Source organism: Haliotis rubra, unplaced genomic scaffold, assembly GCF_003918875.1.
Source record: "Haliotis rubra isolate DU_JTF1 unplaced genomic scaffold, ASM391887v1 Scf252, whole genome shotgun sequence".
NCBI lineage: Eukaryota > Metazoa > Mollusca > Gastropoda > Lepetellida > Haliotidae > Haliotis > Haliotis rubra.
The window spans coordinates 629,461-655,536 of NW_025766581.1; the positions used below are offsets into that span (position 1 = coordinate 629,461).

The following is a 26,076-nucleotide window of genomic DNA, read 5'->3' on the forward strand; positions in this document are numbered from 1 at the left end:
TGTCTACTGATATCAAATATATCAACACGAGTTGATAAAGTTGCAAACATCCGAGACTTGCCGAGGATATTTTTACCTTTATCAACGAGTGTTGATATAATTGATATCAGTGGACACGAGGGTGAGATTATATTTAGGTGTCCTCCCATTACGCAGACAGGCAGTTCGCAGACGCCTTAAAACAACAACATTTACGGTTCAATGAACGGTTTAGCTACTACTTGTTACCTACACATTATAATAGAATAGTCCAAAAACACAAGAAAAAACTGGAGTTATATATACTTTGAAAGATGGCTGGAAATACATTAATTTGAATTTTGATTGCTGCACAATGAAAACAGCATATTTTCATAAACATTTTGGTTTAACCTTCTCATTTAATGAGAGTTGACAGCATCATATTGAGAACATTTTCAAAAAGACATCTAAAATGACTGGAGCATTTCAGAAATTAAAGTTCCTACTAAATAGAACAACACCAGTTTTTCTTCAGGATTTACTCCCACCTGTAGTAGGCGATCGGACAAGTTATGAGTTAAGAAACTCCAATAATTTTAGCCAACCATGTACAAGACTGAGGTACTCAACGTCATATTTTATTCCATCAGCAGGTAAAATGAGAAATAATATTCCCTCTGTAGCATCATTTAAATCTTATATCCACGTGAAAGAAAAATGTGCACCTAAATGTTATTCATATGGAATAAGGAAGTTAAATGTTTTGCACACAAGATTAAGATATAGTATGACCTGAAATTATTGAGAATTTTAGGAATATGTTTAATTGGATTTCTAGTATAAACAACCTTGACCAGCTATCAAGTGCAAGGTTTCATTCAAGAGAGACAACTCCGTTAATCCTTTTTCATTAGTTTGTGAAGAGTTATCCCCCTTTGTTTACTTGCTAGCAGACGACATTTTCAGTGATCCTCAGTATGGATGATTTAGAGAAGAGGAAGTTGATTTTAGAGTATTATAACAAGGACATCAGATCAGCTAAAGTGATTTCAAGTAGAACAGGCATCCCTTTGTCCACTGTTTATCGTGTTTTGAAAAATATTGCAAATGGATATGGCATTGAGCACCAGGGAGGCGCAGGTAGGCCCAGAAAATTGACTGTCGGTGACAGGAGGCGGCTTGGTATTCTTGTTTTAAAACAAACGAAGGAGTTTAGAAAACTTAAGGCTGGATATGATTGATAGAGGAACTGTGGCTGTCTGTAAAGAGACAATTAGAACTGAGCTGCATGCAATGGGTTGGCAGAAAAGTCGAGGAATTCCATCACCGATCATGAAACCTGAACAAAAGGAGCGAAGGTTGAACTGGTGCTTACAGCATAGAAATTTTAACTGGGACAATGTGATTTTCTCAGATGAAAGTTCTGTGTGGCTGTTTCCTAATACACTGAAATTCTGGACCAAACAAACTGAAAAACCTTTGTATCAGCGCCCAAAGTACAGTCCGAAATTTAACGTGTGGGGTGGCATATCTGCGTATGTGAAAGGAATATGAACAGTGAGTGGTACAACGATATTCTCGAGGGACATTTACTTCCATCTGCTCACGTGTTCTATGGAAATTTTTGAAATTAGAAAATGTTTGGGGACTTATGAAGGAACGTGTCAATAAGAAAAATCTGACAAATATTGCTGAAATGAAAGAAGAGGTGGTCCGATATTGGGACAGCATGGACCACGACTTTCTAACTTCTTTGATCAGTAGTATGCCCCGCCGCATTGAAGCCTGCATTGCTGCCCATGGTGACTTGACAAAATACTAACTGTTCACCTGTCTTTGAATCTGGAGTTATGTTCTGCTAATATTCACATTTAATACGTGAGTAATGAGTGAATTTTTTTTTAAATTTACAATCTTTAAATTCTCAATAATTTCTGGTTGTACTGTATATGATGAGTACACTTAATTATGATTTATTTAGAATAAATATGAAAAATGACGCATCATGTCAATGTGGGATGTGAGAATGTTTTTCATACTTCCTTGAATGTCCATTGTATACTATTCAATCTTTAGAAAGTATTGTTAAAATTAGACAACTGATTGGTATTGATCTTATCTTACATGGCAATGAGGTCTCTCAATTGCTGAAAATCAGAATATTTTCAAATATATACATATCTATATCTCTCAAACAAAACATTTTCTCAGTTAACTTCTGTTGTACGTATCCTATTATTGGGAGAGGCTTTTTCTAGGCTAGATAACTTGTGCCCAATCCTTTTCTGGAATGAATAAAATATCTTTCAATCAATAAACACAATCACACCCCTCAGTGACATATTACACAGTTTATATTCGATAATAATTGATAGTAAAAACAATTTTGAGAAAAGAAGACAGAGAACAAACTTCTCAGTAACGGACCTGTTTCAGGCTCACCCTACTCAACTCAATAGACAGGGGACTGTTCCATTATACCCGTAGGTGTTACCCTAATCAACCTTCTACTTCAGTGTCTGTCAATTGACTGTCTGTCAAATGGGTGTCTGTCAATCATTGGGAGATAACCTCTATTTATCATCAAAAATCACTCTTCATTAGTTTTCAATGAAAAGTGTACAGCTCTGAACACTCTGCTACCACTACCATTGTCATAGCATTGCATCAACTTCATGACATCATAGTATTGTCAGGGCATTGTACAAAATCTACTGTTAAAACGATATCTCCCAGGAGATATATAGAGAATATTAAACGATGTCCCGTGTAATACCATATTTATGAAACGAGTGAACTCGCTTTCGCTCGTTAGATATCATTCACGAGTTTCATAAATATGATATTACACTGGACATAGTTTAGTATTTTATTTTTTATTCACTCAACATTAGCAAAATAATATCGAGCAAAGTACTTCTTTCCTAAAAATTCAACGAGTGTGATGACTCTCAGCTTTCCGCGAGTCAAGCAAGGTCTAATACTATTAGCATTGTGACGTCATAACTGTAAAACCAGTTTTACGTCATACGCACGGCACCATACGATGTGATTACAAAATGTGTAATAACATTGTAAAATTATTAAACAGTGATATCTTCAAGGGGTGAGTAATAAAGCATGATGTCAGGCAAGCAATATCTCCTGTGGAACCCAGTTTGGGATGATAAATAATAGCCCCCTGATTAATGTAATCATAACGCCAATAGTCTTGTTTTCAAAAGGATATTAAGATCATTTTCAAAAAAGAAAGAAAGAGGCATTGTGTGTTATCTCCAAGGTTCTCTATATTCACACTAAACGTACGTACCTTGCTTTGACTCCAGCTTCTCGGTAGACTCTTCTAGTTTTGTCACATAACCGGGTTTAGTACTTGAAACAGAATTGATCTTGAACATTGTCTGTGGTATTGATCTGAGGCAACATACAGACCAAATATTGATGAACATCAAAAGCAATGGGAAAACCATCATATTCAACTCGTCAGTGGAAATGAACTTTACTTTCTGTTCCTATCTACGATGTTGACTCGGGCTCCGTTCTCGGACTTTCAACAGAAGAGCTGACCGAAAAGCATATATATCAACAATTATGGACATATAGAGTAGATATACATGGCCATTACGCACGCAACTGATAGTGTGTATAGCAGTTTCAAAGAAACCATGACCTTTATTGTTGTTGAACCCAGAAGAGGACAAATATTTTCAAATTAGGATTATCATCGCAACGGAGTTTGAACGAATTTATGGTTAATTAAAGCGTTTTCATGACCAATATCTACGAATGAGTCTTTCATACGCTTTTCAAGACCGTATATCGTGTAACTTAGCAATGTAACGACAGTCATTATATCGTATATGAACTGCTCTGTGACTTTAAATTACAAGTATGTGTATGTGTCAGGCGTTAAGTAGAGGCATCAGCACCACCTGACGTGCTCGCCATTATTCGTGACAAGAATGGACGTTCCTAACAGAGAATAGAAGAAAGGAAATACCAAAGCAAATCCTACTGCCAAGTACCATATTTTAACAGTAATTTAAAACAATGGATAAGAAACGACCTTGATATCTAATCATGTGCTGATCATGTAGAACTATTTGAAGTGGGGGAATAGGAGTAACATCAAAGTCTTTACTTTCAAAAGATGAATACAAATACTCGATTCTATCTCATCTTTGGTACAAGATTAAAATGGTGCAGTTAAAACACAACCGGCTGTATAGCATCGCCTGCCATTTGCTCATTGTTTAAGAATGGTTTGGTCGACCAGCTTTCCCTCACGAATACACGTTCGCTTGTTTGTTTGTTTGTTTGCTTGTTGTTTAACGCCTCCCTAAGGAAGAGTCTAGGTATACGTGTGAATCTGTGGGCTGAAAACACAGTGATTGCTACTGTGATTTACGAGTTACTTTCGGGAATAAAATCTATCCATCTATCTATCTAACTATCTATCTATGATAGAAACAATGTACATCGACCAGTTTACATATTAAAGTATTGATGTTATTTTTTAAATATGGCCAAAATGATTTTAACAAAATTGAAAGTTTATTGGTGTTAAATTGGATATTCATTTGATACATATTTGGTCTTATATAACAGTACTTGTGAATATATTGTTCTCTTTTCTAATCTGGGACAGGCAAAATAAATAATGAAATTCGTCCCCAATATCATGTAAGTTACACATGGTACACTTTCTATCATTTGCTGGGACTCGTCGACATCTACCTGTCTCCATTGGAAGAAAACGATTGGAAGTTCGAAATTTTAACAAGTTACTGTAATTGAAGAGACTGAGGAGATTTACACTGATTTCTCTGATAAACAACCTTCATTAGGGGAATGTGTTCTTTTCCTCTTTGCGAATACCTGGTGTCACTGTTGAAACCAAATACTTTTACCTACAGTCCGTTTGTTTTCATTTGAGACCGATGAATTGCTCACTAACAAAAAATCTAAAAATTGCAACAAAACTACATTTTGCACAGTCACGTGAAATCGACAGACCAACTCTGATGATTTGTCTCATATTTTTGTACACCCGAATAACAAAGTTGTTTAACAAACGATCATTATTTCGGGTGTCAGAAATTATGACACAAATGATGAGTTGGTCTGTAGATTTCATGTGACTGTGCAAAATATTGTTTGGGTACAATTTGTTAGATTTTGTTTGTGGGCAATTCAACGGTCTCAAATAAAATCAAATGGACTGTAGTGTAATGTTGAATGCTATGGTATATGGTATGCAACATAACTGGATTAGTTGGCTAATTATATGACATATTGGAATCAATATATACATGTCTTTGTTAAAGCTACATGTGTATGTCTAAAAAGGTTCATTTATGTGTTTTACTAAGATGATGCAGGTTAATGCTGCTGATCTGATTTGTATTTCAAAATAGAAACCCAAATTCGTTTTTATTATCAGCATTTATCTCTACTAAAAGGGGAGCCCCTTGTACGACTCCCGACTATCATTAACATGTGTTTTGAACCAGAACAACCAGTTATGATACATCGTGAAGACATCATAATTGTCACGCGTCAGATTTAGAGTGAGTGAGTGAGTTGGGTTTTATGCCGCTTTTAGCAATATTCCAGCAATATCACAGCGGGGGACACCAGAAATCGGCTTCACACTGTATCCATGTTGGGAATCGAACACGGGTCATCGGCATGACGAGCGAACGCTTTAACCACTAGACTACCCCACTGCCCTCAGATTTAGAAGTGACCTTCACATGTCTATTAACATGGACAAACTGGATAGTTTTGCAAAAATGTTATGACATTATATGTCATTGGAAATTGGACATATCAGACTGACAGACAGACAGACAGATAGACATTTTATTCCAATATCTAGGCCATTGGCTCAAAATACAATCTTGGATTAACTTTCACAATCCGCACATAAATACACAATACAGAGTCCATGAATTATTCCATGCAAGAGTTGTCATGCATATATATTTACCTGTGATATGTACACTTATCACACGCCCATTTTACGTGTAAGGTCAATTCTAAGTTTATACACCTTAAGTAGAACTGATCAATATCATAGACAACACTACATTTATCTGATGACATAATATTTATAAAAGACTGATGTGATACTGATGTGACATGTCTGAAAATATATGTGCTTCTTATGGTTGCATATTGTTTACACATAAATAATACATGATATTCATCTTCCACAAAAGATAATCCATCTTTAAGGCAAAAAGGGCAGGGTCGCCTTAAATATTCAGTACCATCATAACGGCCCATCATAAGTCCATAATTACAACATCAAAATCTTGCGATGGCAGACGTAATATAAATAGGAAAATCTGATGATAAATACAATTCAACATTTAATAATGGTTTAAACTGCTTATAGCATTGTGTCTTTAATGAAACTCCCATTTTGAAACCCACCTTTGATGGGGATTATCAAACAGCCTTTGCTTAAATGCCGAGGTATCAAGGTGTCCTACATCTTGTGCAACCCAAGCAAATCCAAAACCAAGTCTAAACAAAATGTTTTTGATATGTGTAAACAAATTCATTCTTCCACCTTCATCCTGTAATAACATATAGCACTGCAAAAGTGGCCTATTTTCATTCATATTAAAGTTTTGACCAGTACTTAACCGCTCTCGTCATATAGATATACTGAAGTGGGACTCTTCCACATTCTCCTAGAACCATATTATTTGTAGGAAATATCAAGGACAAATGGCTGGTCTTGGATTATGTCTAATGCTCGTTATCAATGTGACCCTTGGCAGGTTTAAGACAGAGGCAAGTGGTCACTAGTCTCTGATATTTTCAATGTCCAATGACATATAATGTTATGAAATATTTGCAAAACTCTCTCAATGTTAAAATGTCTACCATACAACATTTTAAAAGCTCGGGTAAAACCTTGTGAGCACCAATGGCTGGAACTGCTTGAATATTGTAATGTTTCTTGTTGAAACTGTCACTGTTAACGCGTGTCACTGATCTGTTTGTCTATATTCAGATGGATGAATTAGTGGAAGCAAATTGACCATTTGGTGTTGTTGAACCATATTGAATGATCGATATACTTCAAGAGTAAATTTAGCTTAATGGGTTTATTCTATCAATGGTAAACAATGCAAAGATGTTTATGTCGTCAGTGCTAAAAAAGTGCATAGATGAATATGTTAGCAATGTCAAAAATGCGTAAATGTTTATAGTATCGATGCTAACACAAAGCAATTCTGTTTATGTTAGGTGTGGTTAAAACAATGCACAGGTGGTTATGCTATCAATGCATAGATGTGTGTGAGATCGATGTTAAACAATCCATAGGTGGTTATGCTATCAATGCATAGATGTGTGTGAGATCGATGTTAAACAATCCATAGGTGGTTATGCTATCAATGCATAGATGTGTGTGATATCGATGTTAAACATTGCATAGGTGGTTATGCTATCAATGCATAGATGTGTGTGATATCGATGTTAAACATTGCATAGGTGGTTATGCTATCAATGCATAGATGTGTGTGAGATCGAGGTTAAACAATGCATAGGTGGTTATGCTATCAATGCATAGATGTGTGTGAGATCGATGTTAAACAATGCATAGGTGGTTATGCTATCAATGCATAGATGTGTGTGAGATCGATGTTAAACAATGCATAGGTGGTTATGCTATCAATGCATAGATGTGTGTGAGATCGATGTTAAACAATCCATAGGTGGTTATGCTATCAATGCATAGATGTGTGTGAGATCGAGGTTAAACAATTCATAGGTGGTTATGCTATCAATGCATAGATGTGTGTGAGATCGATGTTAAACAATTCATAGGTGGTTATGCTATCAATGCATAGATGTGTGTGATATCGATGTTAAACAATTCATAGGTGGTTATGCTATCAATGCATAGATGTGTGTGAGATCGATGTTAAACAATGCATGGATGTGTGTGAGATCAATGTTAAACAATGCATGGATGTGTGTGATATCGATGTTAAACAATGCATGGATGTGTGTGATATCGATGTTAAACAATGCATAGATGTGTATGATATCAATGTTAAACAATGCATAGGTGTGTATGATATCAATCTTTAACACTGCATAGATGTGTTATGGCAATCTTAAACAATGCATAGATGCGTGATATCAATCTTAACCAATGCATAGATACGTGTGATATCAATGTTAAACAATGCATGAGCGTGTGTGATATCAATCTTAAACAATGCATAAACGTGTGATATCAATCTTAAACAATGCATAGACGTGTGTGATATCAGCCTTAAACAATGCATAGATGTATGTAAGTTATAAATGTTGAAACAATGTACATCTTCAGTCAACTTGTAAGTTATTCCCCTGATTTCAGTGCCCAGACAGTCACGATCGGAGTATCAACATTACTTTTAATGGTACACAACCAACTGTCCTCTGATATCACAGTAGTAGTGATGTCAGCACGTGCAAACGTTTCATCATGTGTCAAAATCAATTTCGGTGCATCCATTATTCCACGATATCTACAAAATGAAACAAAATCTCAACATTTCATCATTGTGGTATTCAAGACTTTCAAACGATCTTTAATTTCTTAGTACGTAAACTTTAGTCTCACCCTAACACCAGCATTAGAGCATAAAGCTTCAAGAACGTTGTTTTCTCTTCACATTGTTAAGGGGAGACAGCAACAGAGGAGACAGCATTAAGCATGAATGTAAAAACTGTTCTACGACCCTTAGAAATAGAAATTCCTTTTATCTCTTCAATCTTCCATTAGCTTAAAATGTTTGTAATCAATATATTGATTATTTGTGGGGTGATAATAAATTTTTGCTGAGTGACAATGTTATATGAAGAGTAGCTTGTTACACCATTTTAATTACTTAATTACCTGCACGGGCACATAAGTGTGAGTACATTGAGAAACGTTATTTATAAAACCTACCACTTATTCCAACGCCCATCAGATTTGCAAGAAAACACATCAGGTCTTACAATACGAAAGACCATTGAAACGTCCTCACAAAGACAGTAGAATTGGTCTTTCATTTTGCCTGTATATTTCTGTTTCAAGGCTTGTGTATGAAACATTATAAGAATAGTAAGTAGTAGTAGTAGTAGTAGTAGTAGTAGTAGTAGTAGTAGTAGTAGTAGTAGTAGTAGTAGTAGTAGTAGTAGTAGTAGTAGTAGTAGTAGTAGTAGTAGTAGTAGTAAAATGTTTATTAAAGTTGTCACACGCACAACATTTACAGTAAAATACAGAATCTCATAAAACAGTTTAAAGGAAGTGCGTCTAGCCATACATGGGCTTACGAGACACTATAAATACATTAATGTACACACATGATAGAATATAATATGGGAGATAGAAATTTAGTCAGATTGTAGATAAGACACAATTATAACAACAACAGACTCCTCGATGAAACAACAAAAGAGAAAGAAAAAGAATAACAGGGTATTCTTAAAATAATCATGATAAAATAAGTCCGAAAATGAAAATGCATAAATTAGATATACATTGTATACATAAAATTAACATTATTCCGCCATTTGCCGTCTTTTAAACATTTTATAGAGTGCATTTTCTAATTCTTTTTGTAAATCATCGAAATTCATCATATAAAACAATTTATCCTCATCACAAAGGTGATTAAAATTACCGTTGCTTTCTGCAGCTGCCTTAAAAAAGGTTAAATCTAATGTCGTTATAAAAAGTACATTGGATCAAAAAGTGAAACTCATCTTCAATAAAATATGTACAAGCATTTTTACAATATTTACATAACCTCTCCATAATGGAATAGGTTTGGGTCCCACCTGTACATTCACTACATTGCCAGTGATATTCAAGTTGTTATCGTCTCAGAATGTGGGAGTCTAGATTTGAACTGTAATAAATACCTCACAAAAGGTCAATCAGTAAATAAATCAGTGTTATTTTGAATAATTTTGAATTTGAATACTGGAAAAACAATACTTTAAATCCATAAATATAGAAAATCGCCGTTTTGAAAAGGGGAAGAAAAGTGTCTATGATAAGACATTTACCATTTTTGAGATTTTCAAGTTCAATACACACCGGACGAGGTGACTTAAAAGCTTGCTATTCACAAGACGTATTAGATATGTGTCACAACTTCCTAGCTATGTGGGTGCTGTGGGGTAGCCTAGTGGTTAAAGCGTTCGCTCATCATGCCGAACGCCCAGGTTTGATTCCCCACATGGGTACAATGCGTAAAGCCCATTTGTAGTGTCGGGATTTCAGCAACAATTCGGTCTTGTTTTAATTCAGGCGGTAAATGATTCATTGCTCACACCAGCCACTTGTTTTTGTTTATTGTTTATTATTGAATATCCCAGCAATATGACGGCAGACTGGAAATAATATCTGGACCAGACAACCCACAAGTCGACACCACTGAACATTGATCTAAGCAACTGGGATACGAAGTCAGCGAACCTGACCACCCGATCCCGTTAGGCGCCTATTACGGCAGCATGGGTTGCTGAAAAGCAGTATAACACGGATCTTCTTGGGTCTGACACAAGTGGATCACCTAGTTTGTTTACCGGAGATCAAAGAATTACATAATTTGAAATCCATACTCGTAAGCAAGTCAATACACATATCATGTTTTGTGCAAATTTGGTATCTTGTTACGATTCTTTTGTGTGGCCTGAATGGTTGAGGGGTATCTTCCCATTATGACTACTCCCAGTATGACTACTCCCAACATGACTACTCCCAGTTTGACTACTCATGAACATAAACATATAATGGAGCACACCTACATTTAATAATGTACTATACCTGTATAGGTGATTACTCCCAGTTTGTCTACTCGTGAACCATAAACATATAATGGAGCACCCCTACACTTAATAATGTACTGTACCTGTATAGGTGATTACTCCCAGTTTGTCTACTCATGAACATAAACATATAATGGAGCACCCCTACACTTAATAATGTACTGTACCTGTATAGGTGATTACTCCCAGTTTGACTACTCATGACCATAAACATATAATGGAGCACCCCTACACTTAATAATGTACTGTACCTGTATAGGTGATTACTCCCAGTTTGACTACTCATGAGCCATAAACATATAATGGAGCACCCCAGTACTACTTAATAAACATATAATACTGTACCTGTATAGGTGTATTACTCCCAGTTTGACTACTCATGACCATAAACATATAATGGAGCACCCCTACACTTAATAATGTACTGTACCTGTATAGGTGATTACTCCCAGTTTGTCTACTCATGACCATAAACATATAATGGAGCACCCCTACACTTAATAATGTACTGTACCTGTATAAGTGATTACTGATTACTCCCAGTTTGGAGCTACTCATAATGTACTGACCATAAACATATAATGGAGCACCCCTACACTTGGAGCATAATGTACTGTACCTGTATAGCTGATTACTCCCAGTTTGTTTGACTCATGACATAAACATATAATGGAGCACCCTACACTTAATAATGTACTGTACCTGTATAGGTGATTACTCCCAGTTTGACTACTCATGAACATAAACATATAATGGAGCACCCCTACACTTAATAATGTACTGTACCTGTATAGCTGATTACTCCCAGTTTGGACTACTCATGAACATAAACATATAATGGAGCACCCTACACTTAATAATGTACTGTACCTGTATAGCTGATTACTCCCAGTTTGACTACTCATGAACATAAACATATAATGGAGCACCCCTACACTTAATAATGTACTGTACCTGTATAGCTGATTACTCCCAGTTTGTCTACTCATGAACATAAACATATAATGGAGCACCCCTACACTTAATAATGTACTGTACCTGTATAGGTGATTACTCCCAGTTTGACTACTCATGAACATAAACATATAATGGAGCACCCCTACACTTAATAATGTACTGTACCTGTATAGGTGATTACTCCCAGTTTGTCTACTCATGAACATAAACATATAATGGAGCACCCCTACACTTAATAATGTACTGTACCTGTATAGGTGATTACTCCCAGTTTGTCTACTCATGAACATAAACATATAATGGAGCACACCTACACTTAATAATGTACTGTACCTGTATAGGTGATTACTCCCAGTTTGTCTACTCATGAACATAAACATATAATGGAGCACACCTACACTTAATAATGTACTGTACCTGTATAGCTGATTACTCCCAGTTTGTCTACTCGTGAACATAAACATATAATGGAGCACCCCTACACTTAATAATGTACTGTACCTGTATAGCTGATTACTCCCAGTTTGGCTACTCATGAACATAAACATATAATGGAGCACCCCTACACTTAATAATGTACTGTACCTGTATAGTATAGGTGATTACTCCCAGTTTGTCTACTCATGAACATAAACATATAATGGAGCACCCCTACACTTAATAATGTACTGTACCTGTATAGCTGATTACTCCCAGTTTGGCTACTCATGAACATAAACATATAATGGAGCACCCCTACACTTAATAATGTACTGTACCTGTATAGGTGATTACTCCCAGTTTGGCTACTCGTGGCCATAAACATATAATGGAGCACCCCTACACTTAATAATGTACTGTACCTGTATAGGTGATTACTCCCAGTTTGTCTACTCGTGAACATAAACATATAATGGAGCACACCTACACTTAATAATGTACTGTACCTGTATAGGTGATTACTCCCAGTTTGTCTACTCATGAACATAAACATATAATGGAGCACCCCTACACTTAATAATGTACTGTACCTGTATAGGTGATTACTCCCAGTTTGTCTACTCATGACCATAAACATATAATGGAGCACACCTACACTTAATAATGTACTGTACCTGTATAGCTGATATAATGGAGCACTACCGTGAACACACTTAATAATGTACTGTACCTACCTGTATAGGTGATTGATTACTCCCAGTTTGTCTACTCATGACCATAAACATATAATGGAGCACCCTACACTTAATAATGTACTGTACCTGTATAGGTGATTACTCCCAGTTTGTCTACTCATGAACATAAACATATAATGGAGCACCCCTACACTTAATAATGTACTGTACCTGTATAGGTGATTACTCCCCAGTTTGTCTACTCATGACCATAAACATATAATGGAGCACCTACTACACTTAATAATGTACTGTACCTGTATAGGTGATTACTCCCAGTTTGTCTACTCATGAACATAAACATATAATGGAGCACACCTACACTTAATAATGTACTGTACCTGTATAGGTGATTACTCCCAGTTTGTCTACTCATGAACATAAACATATAATGGAGCACACCTACACTTAATAATGTACTGTACCTGTATAGGTGATTACTCCCAGTTTGTCTACTCATGACCATAAACATATAATGGAGCACCCTACACTTAATAATGTACTGTACCTGTATAGGTGATTACTCCCAGTTTGACTACTCATGACCATAAACATATAATGGAGCACACCTACACTTAATAATGTACTGTACCTGTATAGGTGATTACTCCCAGTTTGACTACTCATGACCATAAACATATAATGGAGCACACCTACACTTAATAATGTACTGTACCTGTATAGGTGATTACTCCCAGTTTGACTACTCATGACCATAAACATATAATGGAGCACCCCTACACTTAATAATGTACTGTACCTGTATAGGTGATTACTCCCAGTTTGACTACTCATGACCATAAACATATAATGGAGCACCCTACACTTAATAATGTACTGTACCTGTATAGGTGATTATCCCAATGTGAACATAAACATATAATGGAGCACCCCTACACTTAATAATGTACTGTACCTGTATAGGTGATTACTCCCAGTTTGTCTACTCATGAACATAAACATATAATGGAGCACACCTACACTTAATAATGTACTGTACCTGTATAGGTGATTACTCCCAGTTTGTCTACTCATGAACATAAACATATAATGGAGCACACCTACACTTAATAATGTACTGTACCTGTATAGCTGATTACTCCCAGTTTGTCTACTCTTTGAAATAAACCTATAAGGGAGACTTGTGACAATGATCGTTCATTGTTTGTTTCGATATTTGGAGATAACTCCTGTACTCGGATTGAAACTGTGTAAACATATAGTACAGGTTGTTTGTTTTGGAAATTGGACATAATCCCTCCAACTTCCATTCAAACTATTAACTGTAGAACGCAAAGATATTCTCAATCATTTTTACCGAGCACGATTATGTCGTGGAGTTTATTGCTCGATGGAGCTGTTAACGTTAATCAATTTAGGGTACGATGTTAAAACTACTTTATACGGTAACGGCGCATTGAATAAGTCAACAAATAGTGACATTATCAACTCTATTACACCAGTTCATTTCTAAAAGTGATTATCACCTCTACATATATATTTGATATATTCAATGTAAGACAAGTATTATATAACTTGATTTTCTGCCGCACCTCATTTCGTTGCTAGGCATAACCAACACCATAACGAACACATTTATTATTCAATTATTTATCTATGTAGTGTATATGATATATCGTTTTACTTCTTTGATAAGCATTTTAGAAGTTGAGTGGATAAAGAATGATGACAATTATTATGAATCTTTTATTCTGTGGAGGCGACGTTTCGATATAGATTCTAATGTCGTTGTCAAGCAAGTGATGAATCTATGTCGAAACGTCGCCTCAACAGAATAAAATAATTTGTATATCCATAATAATTGTCATTATTCTTTATGATATATCGTGTAACTCAGTACATGTGTATACTTGAACTCTTCCACAACAATGACCTATGTAATGAACCGGTTGAGGCTACTGAAAAGCCGCACCATAATATTTATGATAGGGGGTAGGAATACCTTTTTGATCTAAGTATGTTTCCAGATCTGTCAGCATTATATCCTCTCCTGGGTTTCAAGAAAGGTATAAATATCTGAGAATGTTATCACTTTGGATTTTCTTCCCACATCAAGCAGACACACATGATACAATTGGAATATTTGTCAAGCCAGTGTTTAAACCAAACTCACTCATTCCACCGTGATCCATTATATAATGCACCTTAACTGTGTTGGTTTCTCCTATGTGGTAAATGTCCACCTGGATCAGGCTTTCCTCCCACCTTTACATGGCTATTGATGCTGTCCATACCAGCCTTGAATCCAACTTGTTTACTTTAGCCTTGGTTTACAGAATTTGTAGTATTAAGTCCTGAAGTAGGTTTTAAAAGACTGGCATTGCACATACTGTAGGTGTTTGTAGTACAAAACAGTTTTGAAGAATCTGGGGTGCATCTTGTGATGTTTGTTAAGTAACCGATGCAGCAGAATGGTGGATGTAAAGAGTAACATACATATGTGTGTCAAACCCAGTTTGTAAACCAGTTGTATTGTACTAGCGATGTTCAGAAACTGTTTTTCATATGTTCCTATGGACAATAAAGTGTGTCGTAAACAAACAAAAAAAGGAAAGAAAAGCCGCACCTCTGTAGTTCTCGGATTCGGTCGTTAAGTTTCAAACATATAGATAACAACAAAAACTACAATCATTATGTATGTTTAACGAATTGGAGTGACGGATAAACATAACATCATTGTCTATCGATTACTGAGTGACTGAAAGGTAGACAAGTAGTATCGATTTGGTGATTCAGGTTCCAGACGTTGCTTTGACAACGGATGTGGCATCAGTCAATCGCTTGAATCTACACGCTTTTAGTACCAGACCAAGAAGAATTATCAGAATTATTCATTGGAAAACCTGCATATGAATTTGCTTTGAAAACGAGGATTGCATCGGATATACAGTCTGTCGTTCTCCAGAGAATTGTTTCCAAATATCCTAATGGTCTCCAGGCGTTATTTTCGAGAATGCTTCGGAACTCTAAGGCTATGTTATGTTGTTTTATTGTTCACATGCGTGAGATGTTCTTGTGTTGACCTCGAGTTTCTGTTGATTCAAAACTACGTCATGCCAATGAGTGTTTTTCACGTTCTGCAATCGTCCACCTTGTACCAGTGTGGAGCGGAATGTCTGATGAACCGAAATTGTTTGTCAGTCAGCTTCATGAAGAAAAATAAAGTTTGTTACCTTAACAGTGATGACAGTAACAGCGGCACCATCGTTCATGAAAATGGTTTCGTCTACAGTGATATCACGCATTGGCCGAAGGTAAGGACATGTTTTTTATCAGATACTTTCACTCGATATAATTACATAATCAAGGCTGGACTGAAATAATTAGAGCGCTTTGGATTAAAGAAATATTAAATATACTGTTGGAAAAGTACGGGATATTCCATAAAATGCGTCACAGTTGTTGGTATTTTATATATTTACTGGTATATATAGTTAAAACGTATAACAGGGACATCTCATTGAGATTTGCAATAGTCGTTGAAGGTCAGATGATTTGTCAGATGATTGGTCAAAGAGCCCTGGTGTCCATTACGTCATTTACCTTGAATTCCAATAAGGCATACTCCTAATCAAACGTCCAATGTCCAACGGTATCCCAGACTTGTTCGATGGATGACGAGTCTGGACTGAATGCTGGCAATGCTAAGATGGCTATGTTGTAGGTACTCACCAACCATACTAGCCATGTGTGCTTTTGCGTTTTCATCCCGAAATACATAACGGCGTCCATACTGGAGTGCAAATGCCTCCAGGTGTGCCTCCAGGTGTGCCACCAGGTGTACCTCCAAGATGTCACGCCCATCAATAACCGGTAAAGATGCTCTGCCCAGCGTTCGAAATTAACGTCGGTCCTTAGGCCCGAGGCCGACTGAAAACCACTCGTACCCACAGCTTTTGTTTTCTGCAGGTCCTTATGGCCGACAGTTTTCTCATCCTCAATAACTACTGGCAAACAAGGATAAGTTGAGCACCGACCTGACAATTGACCCGTACTTGGCATGTATGAGTGCCGCCCACTGGCGCTTGCCATTGTTAACGAAGGGGCCCCAGGTTGACAGTGATCAAGTGTAGTGCGATGGGTGAAGCGCGTGGCCTGTCTCATCAAACACCGAGTTCGACAATGTCAGGAATCAATTTCATCGTCATGCAATGCACGTGCACTAGCCTACATCTGCTCTACCTTTCACAAACCAAATGGGTTTGCTCATTGACGTGCACCGCCTACTTCTTGTAAACACGTTCTCTGCGCCGGTCCAACTTATCCTTGTTTGCCAGTAAGAGAATTATTTCCATATTAAAATATAGGGCCTACACATTCTGATCAGGACCCACAACCTTTTATGATTTTGGGTCCTTGGGGCCTGACGCTCATTCCGTCTACGACACGCTATGTTGCAGCGGTCTATAAATAATCGAGTCTGGACCAGACAATCCAGTCATCAACAGCATGAGCATCGATCTACGCAATACGGACACGATAACACGTGTCAACCAAGTCAGCGAGCCTGACCACCCGATCCCGTTAGTCGCCCCTTACGATAAGAATAGGTTACTGAAGATCAATTCTAACCCGGATCTTCACGGGTATGATCAGATCATCTGTACCACCCTGAATGTTCATTAATCATTTGACTGTGTATTGCTCTTTAGTCTTTAGTCGGACCATGCGAGGACATAAACTGCATCCCTGGTTCCAGATGCGCTGTCGACCGACTCAAGAGATCCTACTGTGTTGCAGGTTGGTACTGGCAATTATACATGAGAATGAATAAACTTTATAAATACACTTTTCATCAATTTAAAAACAACCATAGACAGACAAGCATAACTGAGCAAAATAGTAATGAACAAAACCATGTTCATAATAATAATAATAATAATAAGCAGGCCTTCACATATCTTGGAATGCACGTTCGAGACAAGCTCCAGAATGCCCAAATTCAAGACAAACTTCGGGCCGAGTATAAAACTCGCTTACAGAAAATCTGGAGCTCAGAGCTAAATGCTAGAAACAAGGTCAAAGCCACCAATTGTTTTGCTGTGCCAGTTCTTTCCTATTCCTTTAGAGTAGTTGATTGGACAAAACAAGCTATCCAGTCTTGACCGCCTGACCAGAAGGATCTTGTCTGACAACAGAGCCCACCACCCTCGTTCTTCTCTCAAGCGTTTATATATGCCAATCAATTCGGGAAGTCGGGGTTTGATTAATGTGGAGGCTCTTCATGAAAGAATTTTGCACACACATATATTTATCGGATGACCCTCTGGTGATACACGTCAAGACTCATGATAATAGCAATGAATTCCACAGCTATTTTAAGCATGCCAAGGTTGTTGGACAGAATCTGATATTTTAGGTTGATTTTGTTGATGGAAATGTATTGTTGGACGGTACAGCGATGGGAGTAAACCAGGTGAAGTCCTTCACCAAGGCTGCCCAGAGTCAATCACTTGTGGAGAAGCTGTCTAAGAAGCCACTGCATCGTGTACAAATGCAGTGTGTGGAACAGAATAGCAATCCCACGACTCCTAAATGTGAAACAGAGCTGCCCCTTTTTGCTGCCCACGACCAGTCACATGAAGTCATGACTCGTTGTTTCTTCTGAAACAGTTAGCTTGCGCTACTGTCTTAAACCTAGAATTGTTACGGGTAATTAGCTCTGGGATGTCCACACCTTCAAATACAAACAGAGAGGATCTCAGGCAAAACCGGAATCTTTATTAAATATATGTGAAAGCAACATACATTCAATTAGCATTCTATAGTTAACATTTAAGTTCTTAGTTCATCGTTAACACAATGTAATGTTACAATATACATTGTGTAAAACACTTATATATATTGATCACTCTGCAATACTCTTCTTGATCAATGGATCAATGAATCCATATTACATTTTAGTAAACACTGTAAAGCCAGACACTATCATGAGATAATACAGCGTGGCAATTAATGTTTCACCTATTCTTACTCTCACCTAACTATTCATTCTGACATTCCTATATTTACATTTTTTAACCTTACATTTCCCATAGCATAGAATTTAAATGTGACAGATAACAGGGCTACTTAGCTTGTACAGAAAAGTAAATATAACAGCGCAAATATATCTGCCGTGTAACCATGGTAACTACAGCAAAGATTAAAAAGTCGGGCGTCACGGTCAGTGCGCCGTAAAGTAAACAATGACCTGACGGCTGGGCGAACCACCAACCGTATTACTTTCCGGTAAACCAAGATAACCCAAAGATACTTACAAAAATCATGACAATTAAACAGTATAACATTAATCTAAGTTTTCAAGGTTTACAAAGTGAATATGTTATATATGAGAAATGGGTGTTTATAAGGGAAATGTTGGTAATTGCCAACATTGTATTTCTTACGTAGTTATTGAGATGCCTGACACTTTGTGACTACTCTACAACATAAAACACTAAAACGACCGGTGCTTCTAGTTAATTCAGATACATTAAATGAATATATATTTAAAAGACATTGCCATATCTGTGCGCATTTTGTTATAGAAAGAGCATATTCTTGACATATACGGTCACAGACTGGTTATCTTTAAATAAATACCTTCTGCAATCAGAAAATAGATACATAGCTGTAGACAATATTCGTATTGACATTACAAACAATATCACAAGTGATATGGCAGAGATAAAAATACAGATTCTTGGAATATGTTCTAAACGTTACACACGTTGGGCATGTATTGACGATCGGCATCCACGACTCCAGTAACTAAAGTGAGCGGTATATTCTAGCTGAGATAGTTTAGGCTTCTGGTACACTAATGGTGGCCTAGGACAGTAATGATTCCTTATCTGGGATTCGCTATTATTCATAACCTATTCAATATCTATTTAAACTACAAGGAATTAACATATAGCGACTAAACGGAAAATTCGAGCAGCACTTTAGAATAAGTAAGATGATTTCATTGTTCAAGCAGGGTAACACGGTTAGAAGGACTTTAAGCAAATTTAACCAAATGAAAAAGTAACAAGTAAAAGTGACTTACCTTCAAATACAAACAGAGAGGATCTCAGGCAAAACAGGAATAACTCAGTGGCGAGCTACACCTGTATTTATACCCGAATCTCCTGTCCGAATTTGAAAGCAAGTCGAAGACCGCATGACACACTGGTCATATTTCGCAAGTTTGACAAAGCTGGGTAGCCAAAGCTGGGGCAAAGTTAGCTAATTGGAAAACATAATTGCTGCTGGAATGTTACCGTTCGGGTCGGTGTCCTTTGTTAATTATTTTGGGTTGGCCAGCCTTGTCTAGCTCGACAATGCACCTACTCTGATAATCACTCTGTGTTTGAGACACAAAGAGCAGTGGCCTAACACTTACTAATCTCCCAGAGTCGCTAGTCCGGTTCTGGCAGCTTGAATGTTATAGATTTGAGAATAGTTATGTAGGTTCTGGAAACTATGTGACTTAACTGGAGTGAGAATGTAAAATTATAAGATTGTAAAACAAATCCAAAATAGATAAAAACTTGAAGAAAAGTAAGGTAAATTTTGGCACTGTTATACTTCTACCGTCTTCGCCACGCCTGTGATTTTGATTGCGAGGCCCATCCATGGTACGACCCTGAACATGTCTAGGGCGTCAAGGAAACTGAGGCTTTCAAACTTCTTTGTAATAGCCCCATATATAGCCTGAGAAGAATTCATGCAAACAAGTCTGGCCTTTTAACAGCAATGTGATGGTCAAGATTCAGGATAAGCAGGCTAAATATGCGGACATCGCCTTTGAAATGCCTCGCTTGCATCCCAAGTACTGTTTTCAGGCTCCCCATTGTTCTCGGTGCCCTTGGTTTGGTACCTCCTGGTGCCCGGGTTCTCCACCGGGAGCAGAGCCCTTCTGACGCTCTGGGTAATGCAAAAGGCTGCAGTGTTTGGTAGCCTTCATATTCTCCGGAAAGTTCTTGGTGGGTTCGACTAGGCAGCGCTTTCTGGCAGAAGTCCCATTGGCTGTGTGGTCTGCGTGTAGAGGGGGGCAAGGGCCCTGGGCTGATAATGAGCCTTACCAGCCTGACTGTGCCCAAGACAAAAGTCTTTAAATTGTATTCTTTCTTGGATTTGCAGCCAATTAAGTGATTTGAGTACATGCTTGATGTGTTCTCTAGGCTTAGTTTTAGTAACTACCCTTGCGCGGCTGTATTCTGCAATCTTTACAATCTGTGAAGATTAGTAAGCCTGACATCTATAGCATACTGATGCGAGGCACCAATACGGACTCAAAGCGTCTCATATGTTGGAGGTGCGGAATAATATTTCAGTCAGCTTCTCAGACCATACTATTAATTTAAATCGAATTCTGTTGAACCACACCCAAAACGTCACGTTCACAATTTGTTTCAGCGGGTAATAAAAATATTGAGCATATCAGAATGCAGGCTTGTCAACACATTGTGTTATAGGTGCAGAACATTGTGGCAGTCCCCCTAGCCCCGGAAACGGCACCGTGAGCTACCCGCTCCAGTCTTGGGGGGCTATCGCCACCTACAACTGTGACGACGACTACATCTACTGCGGAGCCACCACAGACATCCGCTGTCAACAAGACGGCACGTGGGAGGAAGCCAGTACATGTGAAAAGTCCATCTGGAACGTGAAGGTAATTGCATACACATTCCTGATGTAACAGAAACGACAAACCCCTTGCTACATCCATAAGGAATCTCTGCTAAAAAACAGGGAGTGGGGTAACCTTGTTGCTAAGAAGTTCGCTCATCACGCCGAAGAACCGGGTTCGATTCCCCACATGGGTATTCCAGTATATTTGCGGTGGTGGGGTAGTCTAGTGGTTAAAGCGTTCGTTCGTCACGCCGAAGGTCCATTTTCAATTCCCCACATGGTTACTTACTTAAGGCTCTAGTTATCTTTTTCGTCAGACAATCGATATTTCCCTGCTTTTCATCAAACTGAATTCCAAAATTATCTTAAGATTGTGAACATTGCTAACGATTTTGTATCCTATGGAATTTGGAATTTTCCATATTTTGTGTTTTGAAGATTCGAATGAATGTTCAGTAATTGGTGTTTTATAGATGTGAAAGAAAGTTAAACAGTTTACAGAGATACTACCCCAAGACGCCATTCTCGTCTACTTGCTCCAGACAGAATCTTTTATACTGAGATAATTGCAATAACAGTTAGTCTGTCATATGAATCACTTCCCTTGATCAGATAGTTAATATGTATGAACGGTCGGTTTTATTACACATGATCAGCAATTTGTATAAGCATCTATGAGAAAAGTTAAAGATTTACATTAGGAGCTTTAGACTGAATTGCATATACACAAATTCATCATACAATGTTGAACGTTCCTATCAACAATTCATACCGAGTTTTGTTTTCAGATTTCCGCATTCGACATTCCTTGCAAGTCCTTCGATAACTTTTTTTTATCTCTCAATGCAAGTTTTACCAGGGAAACAAGGCAAGTGTTTTGCTTTAATATGGAAGTTATGCCATTCTACACCCGTGTGTTGTAACGATTCGGCACTATCTCTCACTTTAGTAACACACCTATGAAATCGGGGGCGGCGGGGTAGCCTAGTGGTTAAAGCGTTCGCTCGTCACGCCGAAGATCCGAGTTCGAGTCTCCACATGGGCACAATGTGTGAAGCCCATATCTGGTGTCCCAAGCCGTGATATTGCTCGAATATTGCTAAAAGCGGCATAAAACCATACTCACTCACTCACTGACCTATGAAATCGATCCAGTATCGATTATACATGCTTCAGCATATTATACCTCAACGGTTTCATAGTGTTTAAACTTCGGTTGTGATTTACGATGTACCCTTGTGTTATGGCTTTTCAGACACTAACGAAACTACCCGTGAAGATCCGGTTTAGAATTGATCTTCAGTAACCCATGCTTGTCGTAATAGGCGACACACGGGATCGGGTGGTCAGGCATGCTGACTTGGTTGACACATGTCATCGTATCCCAATTGCGTTGATCGATGCTCATGCTGTTGATGACTGGATTGTCTGGTACAGAATCGATTATTTATAGACCGACTCCATACAGCTGGAATATTGTTGAGTGTGGCGTTAAACAACAAATCAACCAACCAATCAACAAAGGAAACGTTTGTTATGTCTTCCTAATCACATGAACGAATTTATAACTTCTCTCTAACATATAAAAGAAAACTTTACCAAAACACAAGTCATCATTCAAGGATGTACAAAGTCTGTGTGACGCAACTCACAGGGACCGTTCATAATTTATGGCTAGGGGTGGGTGATGATGATTTTAGGGGGTGGGGGTTCACCCATTTTGTTCTGGGGAGCTATTGGGGATCAGCAATTTTGTACATAAAAATATGTTTAAAATTATGCTAAGAGATTATGGGAAGGGGAGGGGGGGTCATTGATTTTGTACATGACATGCAAGGGGGGTCACTTATTTTGTACATACATTTTAGAGGGGGGGTCATTCACATTGTACATGCTTCTCCATACAAATTATCACCACCACCCCTAGCCATAAATTATGAACGGTCCCTAAGCACGTATAATGTATAATGTCCGAAAACCTATGATGCTACGATTCATATACAGACTATACATGGTTGTGCCTATTGGATCACTTAACTACAGTCCTTCCCGTGGTTGAGAGTACCTTTTTCTGAAACAACAAAACAAAAACAGTTCACTGCAGGATCATTTTGTAATCATGAATGCCAATCTTTCAGATTCCAACTGAATGTAGTTCGTGGATCCAATCTTGCACTGCACGTGTCTAGCCGGTTCAACGACGAACATGGCCGCTTCATGGTATTCAATACGAACGTCAACGGCGTTTGGGGCAACAGATATGGTCTGCATTACATGCCACTGAACGTAGGAATCCCCTTTACTATGGACGTCGAGTATAACGGATCGGTTTACGAGGCGAGTTGTTTACTAGCAGATCATGTGTAATGTAAATCGTTAAATCCGTTAGTATGAAATAGGCCCTATGCCAGGAGCGGTTAAAGTGGAGTGAGTGAGTGAGTATGGTTTTACGCCGCTTTTACCAATGTTCCAGCAATATCACGGCGGGGACACCAGAAATGGGCTTCACACACTGTACATGTGGGGAATCGAAACCAGGTCTTCGGCGTGAAGAACGAAAGCTTTAACCCCTAGGCTACCCCACTGCCTTGGTTAAAGAGGCGGTTGTTTGGTTACAAATGTTTCCTACGTACATTGAAAATTACCGCCGAACGAAACTAAACATCTTGTCTGTGACATGATTGTAGTAATCTTTGATTAATGTATGTCGTACCATAAAAAATGAAAGATCAAACGAAATAGTGAATTTACGCAAAATTATGTCCTTTGCAATTCCTTACATCATTACATCCTTATATCATTTACTACAATGGTCGGTGGGGTAGCCTAGTGGTTAAAGCGTTCGCTCGTCACGTATAAGACCCGGGTTCGATTTGTGTGAAGCCCATTTCTGGTGTCCCCCGCCGTGGTATTGCTGGATATTGTTAAAAGCGGCGTAAAACTATACTCACTTCTTTGAGTGGCATTTTAGAAGTTGGGATGTACAATAATGAACAAACTTGATGGATAACAACTTCTTTATTTCGTGTGCTGTACAAGAATCTGTATCGAAACGTCGCACATACGAAACAAAGAAGTTTTATCCATAAAGTTTGTTCATTATTATACTCACTCACTGTTACATCATCGTTTATTACGTATATATAGCCATGAGGCAAACAGTACAACATGTGTAAAACAGTATGGTAAAGACATGCATATGGGCCACGCTGAGAATGAAGATCTTATTACAATTGATACAATTATATGTTCACAGAGATTTTTGCTTCGATCGAAGTACAAACATTTTTTAAAGAATGATACAAAGTCTTAATAGTCTATTCTTATCGCTTGTTCTCATCAATTCAATAAACATTTGAACATGAGGGTAATTACGACAGTATTCAGGTAAATATTTAGCAGGAAACTCATTATAAAGAGAACATACTTATGTAATATGGAATTCATCTTCTGGTTCAGTCACACAGGAACTACAAAACGCAGTTTTTGGAGTATCTATACGAATTCGGGTTCGCTTCCCCACATGGGTACAATATGTGAAGCCCATTACTGGTGTCCCCCGCCGTCATATTGCGGGAATATTGCTAAAAGCGGCGTAAAATTAAACTCACTCACTCACTCACCACACAAACGTGTATATGCTTCAAATGCCTGAAGATGTATACCCACGTAATCCCGTGTGTAAATATCGGACATGACGTCCTTTTGCCCATCTCGACACATATCCAAACGGGTCATCGCTGATTTATTTATTTATTTATTTATCTATCTATCTATCTATCTATTTATTTATCTATCTATCTATCTATCTATCTATCTATCTATCTATCTATCTATCTATCTATCTATCTATCTATCTATCTATCTATCTATCTATCTATCTATTATTAATTTGATTTGTTTATTAATTTTTTTATTTTATTTTATTTTATTTTTTTTTTTTGGGGTGGGGGGAGGAGAGGGGAGTATGTGACAATTTTGGTAAAGTATTTCAGTAAATAACTTCAAAGCGGCCTTTACCTAATACTTTACACTCATTCACTCAATATCTGGGGACATTGTGATCTCGATGGCGCCACACAATACTGAATACCACTTTCTGTTCCTCCTGTTTCAGGTCTACTTGGATGGAAGTCATGTTATAACATTTGACCGAACTATTCAGAACATGCACCCAACGTATGCCCGCGTCTCTGGTGACGTCTCTCTCCACCAAATCGAGATTAAGCCAATGATCTTTTAATACTGTTATCAGAGGTCTGCATCCCATGTATATGAACGATGCGTTCTGTGCCTAGAGCTGAGGCAATGTAGACTTGCCCAATCATTATGGCTTAAGTTGGAGTCCTCATGTTCTGGGCTCCTTTGGGACTTACGCTTTGTTGCTATATATCTTTCAGTATCTTTCAGTCAGATAACGTAATACCTTTACTGGGAATAAATGTCAGTTCAGTGTGAACATTTACAATAGAATAATGCTGTTTCCAAAATCATGTATATACCCGTGAAGATCTGGGTTAAAATAGGTCTCCAGTAACCCATGCTT

General features: G+C 37.8%; 1 protein-coding gene across 1 annotated transcript; it reads left to right on the forward strand.

Moving 5' to 3' along the window:
* The first annotated feature begins 15,982 nt into the window (after window positions 1-15,982).
* On the forward strand, window positions 15,983-25,773 carry LOC124279592. The gene is made up of 6 exons (XM_046715435.1): window positions 15,983-16,183; window positions 17,582-17,669; window positions 21,374-21,570; window positions 22,319-22,398; window positions 23,669-23,816; window positions 25,648-25,773. The coding sequence occupies exons 1-6, from the start codon at window positions 15,983-15,985 to the stop codon at window positions 25,771-25,773; spliced, it is 840 nt and encodes a 279-aa protein (XP_046571391.1).
* Window positions 25,774-26,076: the final 303 nt, after the last annotated feature.

What these genes read in the sequence shown, in the direction of transcription:
- LOC124279592 (XM_046715435.1), top strand. Translation starts at nt 15,983, where the DNA reads ATGCCAATGAGTGTTTTTCACGTTCTGCAATCGTCCACCTTGTACCAG. An exon ending in ATATCACGCATTGGCCGAAG is followed by an intron (nt 16,184 to 17,581) that starts GTAAGGACATGT and finishes ATTGCTCTTTAG; the next exon opens with TCTTTAGTCGGACCATGCGA. An exon ending in AGTCCATCTGGAACGTGAAG is followed by an intron (nt 21,571 to 22,318) that starts GTAATTGCATAC and finishes TTTTGTTTTCAG; the next exon opens with ATTTCCGCATTCGACATTCC.